At 31.7% G+C, this 10,000-nt stretch overlaps 1 protein-coding gene across 1 annotated transcript in view; it reads left to right on the top strand.

Annotated features, from left to right (window-relative positions):
- Positions 1-6,346: 6,346 nt before the first annotated feature.
- Positions 6,347-10,000, top strand: part of LOC137645290 (carbohydrate sulfotransferase 10-like) — a 4,454-nt gene continuing 800 nt past the window's right edge. Inside the window, exons 1-5 of the mRNA XM_068378107.1 lie at positions 6,347-6,856; positions 7,198-7,358; positions 7,897-7,993; positions 9,403-9,533; positions 9,957-10,000. The exon at positions 9,957-10,000 is cut by the window's right edge and continues 73 nt beyond it. Of these exons, the coding sequence (XP_068234208.1) occupies positions 6,374-6,856; positions 7,198-7,358; positions 7,897-7,993; positions 9,403-9,533; positions 9,957-10,000 (916 nt within the window). The 5' untranslated portion in view covers positions 6,347-6,373. The remainder of the gene's footprint in view (positions 6,857-7,197; positions 7,359-7,896; positions 7,994-9,402; positions 9,534-9,956) is intronic.

Here is a 10,000-nt window from a genome sequence, read left to right as displayed (position 1 = left end):
CACTGAAATATTCAGGGTTTACGCGTAATCCCTAGGTACGTGTTCTTACTGTAACATATATATATATATATATATATATATATATATATATATATATATATATATATATATATATATATATATATATATATATATATATATGTATATTTATTTATATATATATATATATATATATATATATATATATATATATATATATATATATATATATATATATATATATATATACCCAAACTTGAAAGTATGAGTACTATAATTCTTCAAGATTGCGTGATTTGAACCTTTCTCTAAACATTTTAATTGTTATGAGATTCAAGAGACAAGATAAACCACTTTGATCCCGTTCATTATCATGATCATTAATAGTAGGTAATATGAAATCTGTGGCAGAAGACTAACTTCACTGACATAAAGCCAATCTTAAAATACTTCAGATAATTTTGTCACAACTCTTTAGCTTTATTATATTTCCATGACATTTAGTATTAGAATTCATTCTCCTGTTTAGCAGTCCAGGAATTCCAGACACTATGGATAGGAATATTGTGAAAAGATTGAATGATTGTGTTTATTCCAACCCATCAAATTTCATCAAAGGAAAGATATGAAGTTTTTTTTTTTTCTTTTTAACAGAGCTTATGAAATGATGTTTGCTGATTTAACATGTGTGTGATGTTAGGTTGCTTAATGTCTTTTTTTTTGACCGTATGGAATAATTACAATTTCCTTCTGTTATTTTTTTCTTTTTATTACCTGAGGTCAAATTGTCAAAGAGTTCATCAAGGTTTTTTTCTCTAATTTCCTCTTTGCGGTTACAAAGTAGAAGGCTGTGGGAGGTTATGTAGGTAGGGGAACTAATTGCCTTTTAGTGAACAGGTGTAGAGACAAGTGTGCATCATCTACGGCAACAATCTATACTGACGTCTGTCAGTCGAGTTACATACCTTGCTTAGTTAGTGTCAGCATCGGGTGAGTTGATTTGGGTTAATCTTTAGGCGACACCGAATTGTTTAAGCAAGAGCTCGTGTAGCGTGAAGAATAGAAATGGTCATATTTTCAATATGCATAATATCTTTTATATTTACCAGTTGACTTTCCTCTTATGCTTAAAAACTCATCACATGACATAATTACATTCATCCCCTAAATGTATTTTGGAATATCCCTTGTTCCTAGAATTATTGATTATCTCTATTCCTATTTTTCTGTGTCTCAGTGAATCAGAGTTTATTGTTTGACCAAGCTATTTTCCAATACGCAGGTGCCACTCAAGGTTTATGGTGACAAGGTGTCCGGCTCGAACGTCTAACTACTATGTTCTTAAAAACCAATACAAAATTTTAGGTCATCTTTTGTTTTTTGAATTTCTCATTGTTTGTAAATAGTTCTACATTGTTGTTTAGCAAGTGGTTAGAGGGGAATGTTATTGCTGAAACGTGACATTCATATTTACTAAATCATAACTGCTATTACAGCTTTTGAAATGACTGCGTCACACATATCGGTTTTTACAAACATTCCGGTCATTTACTTTATTCCTTTATTACTTATTTGTTCTCGCGAGTTAAAAGAAACGGACAAACCTAAGTAAGAATTCAAATTTTCTTCTTTCTATCATGTTGCCAAATAGCAACTAATAACAATCAATTCTTTACTTGCCATGACTTTTCAAAGACACAATTCTATAGAGTGGCAAAAACAAAGACTTAATTCTGATAATCAAGTTAAAAGAATTAACATTACTGCTAAAATCTTGAATTTCTTTTCAATACAAAAAGAAAGAAAAAAAAACCCTCTCATTCAAGATGAGCTCTCCAACAGTGACTAATATCCCAATGATTTACTAAGGAAGTCTCACACTCACCATTCACTTCATTCATCTTGATTTCAACTCAAAGGGACCGGCCTTTTAATCTTGAAGTAGTTCCATGCTCCCTGTTAACTCCTTTGACGTTACTTTCCCCAAATAATTTGTTGATAATGCTCAGTGTCGTGATTCCGACGGCAACAGTAAAACAAATCACTTATGAAACACTGTAACTAAAAGAAACTAAATGTAAGATATTTAAATCGCCTAAGTGACAGCTTACTAATTACTCAACACCTGTGGGCAACTTAAATGACTTCAGCTATTACGTTAACAACCTTATCTTCCTTAATTAGGATAATCTCAACACAGCTTAACAATTTCTTTGAAAACACCTCACAAAGAACTAAGAAGGCTACTTATCGACAATACGGTATGAGACGTAAGAACAAATATTGCGACACAAATTTCCCAAATTATCAACATACCTAATTTAAACGTCTTTCTGCATAATCTTTTGGGTTTTGAGAATTGATAAATTACCAAATTAAATAATGTTTAGAATCTCAACTAATCTAGTATTAAAATATAGAAGCTTATTTCAAGCAATATACAGAATTTAAAAGAGAGAGAGAGAGAGAGAGAGAGAGAGAGAGAGAGAGAGAGAGAGAGAGAGAGAGAGAGAGAGAGAGAGAGCGGGGAGTACTTACCTCTTTTAGAATTCAAAACTGAATGACACTCGTTTTTAGTGAGGAGAACTTCGAATCACGCTGTATGCAAAACAGTGGAAGAAAGTTTTTATTTCTATGAAGATCTTCACAAACTACAGAGAGAGAGAGAGAGAGAGAGAGAGAGAGAGAGAGAGAGAGAGAGAGAGAGAGAGAGAGAGAGATTGTTGCAAACGATAAAAGTAAACCTTGACAACAGTTTCTAGTAGCGTGCCATTGCCTGAGACCTCTGAAAGTTTGTGATTGTGTGCAGCTTATTCTGAGATCCACACTCTGCAGATGCAGCACCGAATATTGCTGGACAGAATGGACTTGAGAGCCATCAGTCAAAGATATGATACAATTGACTTGCATGTGCCTGTTCCAATCTATAGTTATGTTTCTCTCCAGTATATATCTATCTCTGTTTATTTTCATCTTAACACTTATTTTGGGCTGAAAAAGATTATATATTTATACTGGTGAGATTTTTTACTTAAAACTTTGTGCTCAAAATTGTTAGATAGTTTCTATGGGATTAAACACACTAACAAAGGCTTTCCTCAGTTTCAGGTATATCAATAAAAGAATCAATTTCATATCCCATATTCAGTATCTCACTAAAGTGTTCCATCCAGTATTACCTTTCTTCATTTTCAGTTAATATTACAGATCCATCTCACGGTTTGATGCGTATATTCTTCTTCCTCGCCCTCGTCGAAAAATCCTTAATAATTCTATGAGTGATTCTTGCACCATAGTAAATACCTTGTCTGCCTCAATTGCGCTCCTGTTTAAATATTATCTCCAGTCATTCCTGACTTCTCTATTGACCTCACTCTCAGCTTGCCCCACCTTGTAGTTGTCATTACTTTCTTGAAAGCTTTCAACAAACAATTTAAATAATTTTGTCCAATTTTAAGCAAGCGAAGTATCATTTCATATTCACGACTCTCTCCTTGTAATTGCATATCCCAACACATCAGTAAAAATTGACCGTTATAGGTTTTTAATATCCCCCCATTCCTCGTTAATTTTTTGCTCTTCGTCTCTTAAAGTTTCTTAACTGTAAACCGTTTCTTACATTCAGTAACAAATAAGTTGCTCAGGGCTCCATCCTCCCGCACTCGTCTTTATCATTGTAGTCATTAGGTGTTGAGTAATGGTAGGTTGGCTGGACTGCTTAGATTTGACCAGAAAATATGCTGAGGTCGAAAAAGGTTAATAAACGCTGTTCTCAGGCTTTAGTAAAGTTCAAAGTTTCTGATACATAAGATAATGCCTACAGGAACATCCTATTAAATACTTTGGGTCCTTAGAATAATCAGCCCTGAGTGCATAGAGGAGGATTTCACCTTATAGGAAGAAATTTCTACTAATCTCTACTATCCCAAATATTTTCGAGAAAACTCTATGAATAAAGATAAAAAAAAAAGGTTTTATAGGGATCAGTTAATGAAAAGTAAAACAATAATGTATTTTGTTTTAGATGGCATATCACTATTGAAAATAAAAGATAATTTATTGGTGTTTAAATGAAGTTGTACTTTATAAAAAGATATTTTGAATAAGAACGTTCACGACAATGGTAATAATATAGCATACAATATACCTTATTCAGATAGTGAATTGTTTTATGACTGCAAACCATCAAAAGTATATCAGTCAGAAGGAAACTGAAAGATATGTTTTTCTTGAGAGGTTCTCTCAATGAGGCATTGGCCTCCCTCCTGTTAGGATTCAGTCATAGAACTGGCATGTTCAAAACAAGTATGTACTGCACACTCATCACATACGTTCATAGGCCTACATTGCAACGGCATTCATTTTTTTTTTTTTTTTCTTAAATTGTGATTATCGATCTCCCCTGCACTAATAACCTGTACATGCTTGTATTTTCCTGCACCATTGTGTTTTAATTTTTGTGCCGTTCTTAACTGGAATGGGTTGTATAAATACTTGAGCTCTGTCCAAATAAAGGTAGTTGCATTCGACTCATCTCTCAGTCACCTCTTAACAGTCACTTGCACAGTAACGACTCGTTTGCACATCGGTGACTAGCGGAGTGACCAGCTCTCTACCTTCATCCCACTCTCTGCTGTGTTTTATTGTTTGATGATACCGCCATCTGACACTGATCCTACTACCAACGACTTCCCCTGAAATTACCGATCCTCCACCAGCGGAAAAGTGTCTGCCGGGTTCTACCGTGCTGAAGTCCAGTTTCGCATAAAGGGAGTGACTTAGTCAACCACCAAAGCAGAATATATATATATATATATATATATATATATATATATATATATATATATATATATATATATATATATATATATGAGCTTGAGATGACAAAAGGTACATAATTCCGTGAATGATAGTAAATACAAAAATAACTTTACAATCAAGAGGACACAAGATAGATTTTCCCTTGAACCTGTGTCGTATAAAGATATAAACCATATCTTTTATGAGTTGGTCAGTTTAAAAATAAGAGTCCACCTTTAATGTAAAGAGTCTGGAGTTATTTTTCCTTAAATATCACCGCCGTGTTCTGTAGAGCACTTGTGTTAAAAAGCCTCCTTTTCTCAAAGTTGCGGATATGATCCCTTGTGTAATCGATTGATATAATTTTACCTTTTTTCAGATGATATTTAGGGAACGTGGCCATAATAAAAGACTTTGGTAGACCTTACACTCAAGGTTAGGTCGTTAATGTATGACACTTTTTCTTGTTTGTGAATTAACACTAACAATGGTTTATTTCTCTTCTGAAAACAGGATCTGTGTTGGCTTATATGTACAGGGATCTTTGAACCCAGATTTACCTTTTTGACACTTTATTTTATTTGTATACTGATTTTTTAGGTTGAGCAGTAACACATACTTTAGGATATTCTGAACATGTTATCCATATAAGAGTATTATTTCTATTGTGTTAATTTGAATGCATTGTCCAAAGACTCTTATTATCATTATATTTGCTCTCTTCATTCTAAAATCATATATATATGTATATATATATATATATATATATATATGTATATATATATATATATATATATATATATATATATATATATATATATATATATATATATGTATGTATATATATATATATATATACATACATATATATATATATATTGGAATATATATATATATATATATATATATATACATATATATATATATATTGGAATATATATATATATATATATATGTATATACATATATATGTATATATATAAATATATATACATATATATATATATATATGTATATATATTTATATAAATATATACATGTTTATATATATATATATATATATATATACACACATATATATATATATATGTGTGTGTGTGTGTGTATGTATATATATATATATACATATATATATATATATATGTATATATATATATATATATATATATATATATAGATTTTAGAATATATATATATATATATATATAAATAAATAAATATATATATATTATGTATATATATATATATATATATATATATATATATATATATATATATATATATATATATAGATTTATAAATATATATATATAAATAAATAAATATATATATATATATATATATATATATATATATATATATATATATATATATATGTATATATATATATATATATATATATATATATATATATATATATATATATATATATTTGTGTCTGTGTGTAGGTATGTGCACACCAAGTTTTGCAAAATGGTGGGGTTTAATAACTTTTATCAGTTTAAATCAGTATAAACTCATCTCCAATAAATGACTATATCCAAATGATTATCGTCCTCTTTCAGGTTTTGTAAATCCTTAAAAGACTTTCATCATGATTGGTTTACGCAAGGTCCTGGGTTTACGAATATTGTTTCGTAAATTGTGCCACCCAGTTGGTGTTTTTATTGGCCTAATAATTATGGCACTCTTTTGTTCTATAAGTTATGTCAACATCAAGAAGACACCTGAAGATATTTTTAAAAGTTTACAATGGGAAAATTCGCTCAAAGTTCAATCACCATTGAACAGTACCACTATTGAGAATTCCAGTTCATTTGGGCAGTTGTTCACTAATACAGTGTTGCCCATAGAAGATAATTTACAGACGTCTGAAGGCTTTGGGGATGGAAAATCTATAGATCTCCATCAACATAAAGACGAGAATACCGTTGTTCAGCGGCTCAGGACACGGAGGGAGAAGGTTCTAGAAGTATGTCGGAGTGGAAATTTGCAACACTGTTACATCAAGAAGGCCATTCGTGGTCCTATTTTCTTTTTTCATCATTATGACACATCTGTTTGCACTGTGGCTAAGGTTAGTTGGAGATAGAACAGCTGAGTCTAAGCTGTATATTTTTCTTATATTTTTTTTTTCAATATGTAAATTTCAAGAATATTTTTCAGGTTTAGTCATTATTACACATGGATAATATGTCGGGGTTTGCTACCAAATTTTTGCTGGGATTATACATATGGTATAAAATCATATAAATTAGCAACCACTTATTACTCATTAGTAACCTTTACTTAAGCTATCCAGAAATATTTTTTTAGTGAAAAAGTTTACAGTATTGCTCACAGAACTGTTGAAGCTTTGTAAAATCAGTTCTCACTAACATATCACTTTGATAAGTTCTCGTTAATCTTATTTTTCAGGCAGGGTCAACAACATGGAGAGAACACCTTAGGAAGGTGAATGGGGGACCTCCTCGTTATGAAAATATTCGTGATGACAAAATCCGGAAGGCCTTTTTGCGGAGACCTCTTAAATATATGGTAAAAGATGTCACGTCTTCCTCCAAAATTATAACTGTCAGGTAAATTGATCATTTATGCTTTGTGTTTTTGGTCAAGGCAGCTGCCAAATATGTCAACTGTCTGTAGAACAGATACTGCAGATGAAGTTTGATATTTATCTCAAGGCTTGAATTTATTGCCCTAGACCAAATGGGGTTATAGCTGTCAGTACACTCTCACCGTCGCCTCCTTGAATTGATAAATTATCTTTACAGTGTTCAATTGGACTATAGCTGTATCTACTGTTTAGCCTTCTTCTCATCATCTTTTCCCCTTTCCTTTCCTTTACCTTACTACTTAGCCTCTGCTATTCTTTAGTGCAACTGCGGCATTTTTGTCCAGTTTAAGTTTTAGATTATTGCACTTTGTCTCATATGCTTTTCATTTCAATCTTACTGTCCAAACCCTCTTAACTTTCTTTCTTCTCACTTATGATGGGGTTCGAAATAGCCTAGGTACAACAGTGTCAAGTCACTAGACCAAATATCCCTAGATAAATTCAGATTTTACTAAACCATAACGGTATTAATATGAATTTATGTAACTTTTTCCCACAAGGCATCCTCTGACGCGATTGGTTTCTTGCTTTCGTGATGTATATAAGAATGGGATTATGCCACCGCACGATCCTTTTGCTGAAGCAGAGCTTCGCAAGGTAGGTCGACTGGCAGTTTGAATAAAAAAACTAGAAAAGAAAAAAAAAAGAACATTCACATTACTTTCTTCCATTGGCTCTTCTAGAATAAATTTCTGAACTGTGTAAATTTATATCATTTAAATCAGAGGCAACCTTAGGTTAGTAAATGAGTAGGTAGCTTTGCCAAGAGCCAAGAGTGGGGTTAAAATGATGATATCAGAATTTAAAGGAATCTTTTCTATTAGATCGTTATATATTTGTTTATTCTGTAAAAGCATGTTGTAAGTAAGTGAACCCTTTTACTATACAATGAATAACACATTGCCGAGTTCTGATATAAAAAGATGACAATTTACTGGAAGCAGAAATTATAAATGCATTGTATCCTGATGGCACTTCATTTCCTTTGATATAGTCGGGGAATGATTGTTGTAATTCTATTTACTGTCTTTGTCTGTTTAGAAATGCTTTACGACATTATTTCATATTATCAGAATGAGATATATCTGACTTCATTGAAACAAAGTACCTGACTACCTCTGGACATGAAAATCTCCCCAATTTAACCTTAAAAAGACATCATTCATTTGAGGACACTGATCATTACCGAAGTTTACATTGGTACTTATCGTGCATGAAAATAGGTGTCACAAGAGGGTTTAGTAGGAGACTTTGGTACAATGTAAGTCAGTTCTCAAAAAACAAGAGGAGAATCGTTATTTGTAAACGGGAAATTGATTGGCTTTGTATATTTTCAAGGAAAGTCAAACAAATGAGATAAGAGTGTATTGTTGAGTGCCTTGAAAATGAAGATGATCCCTTATAGAAAAATACTTCAATGTTATTTGCAGAATATTTCCCTTATGGTTGATCAGAAACTCCATGTCCAAGATACCTATTTTCACCTTATGAATATAGTTATTATCCATATGGGATTTATTGAGTGGCTAAGGTATTCTAGGTATCTTCGTATTGTCATTCTTTCTGATTGAAGACGCAACTATGTTACAATGATTCTACTTTCATTTCCTGTGTTTCAGGAACATGCTCATAAATTTATCTTGTACATTTCATGACTCTCTTCAATGATTCATCAATAAATTGGAAAACGGGGATACAAAATTCTCAAATTGCCATCCTTCTTCAATGAAAAAGATTCTATGTTTTAGAAACAAAATTCCACTGGCAATGAGTCATGTCCTTAAGGGTAACAACATTCTAAAAACATCAAGCGCTTTAGAAACTTGCAACAGATATAGTAGGGCTCCTATGAAAATCACTAGGTTGCATTGCTAGTAGGGTAGATACAGTACGTAGTTACATAGTGACTTGACGTTAAATTTAAGCATGTACTGATAATGATACATTGTTTATATAGAGCGTTCATCCCTTTGACACATCTGGCTTTGCCTTCCATTTATCAATAGATTGAATATGGGACTTTCTGGCCTGAGAGGTTCCATAATTTATGGCTTCCTGCCCTTTTTGCCAACAATATGGTGCCACCAAACACGCACCTTGAAGTTAAGATTAAAACTCCAATTAGCCCTAGGGTCTTGTAAGTACATTTGTGATAATAATGATCATATGTCTGTGTATTCTAATGGTTATATATAACGTTTTCTTTCATAGAACATTTACTCATTTCAAAAAGGAATCTGTTGAATATTGGATAATTACACCACTTGTCTGTGTAAGACTTATTTCCATGTACAATTAAGTTTCATCTCTCGCTGTACAGTTTTTATTTATTTTATTTTTTATTTTTTGTAAATAAAAATTCTCCTGAACTATCAATTGAAAGTATTACTGAAACATCTTATGGAGTAAGTAATATTCTAAATCTTGTTTAAGCATGTCATATACTAACCAAAAGAACTAGGTTCTTTTTAAAGTAATCGAAAGTCTACATACTTTTATATTTTCCATAATATTCCAATGAACGAGTTCAAAACTATTTTTTATTTTGCCCTAATTCCAGATACTCAACAGAAGAATATGAGCGCTTGTACCTTGTTTTGAAAC

This window comes from Palaemon carinicauda, chromosome 8 (genome assembly GCF_036898095.1).
Source record: "Palaemon carinicauda isolate YSFRI2023 chromosome 8, ASM3689809v2, whole genome shotgun sequence".
Lineage (NCBI taxonomy): Eukaryota > Metazoa > Arthropoda > Malacostraca > Decapoda > Palaemonidae > Palaemon > Palaemon carinicauda.
Note: the sequence above shows the minus strand (reverse complement) of the source record. Positions and strands in the feature narration are given on the sequence as shown.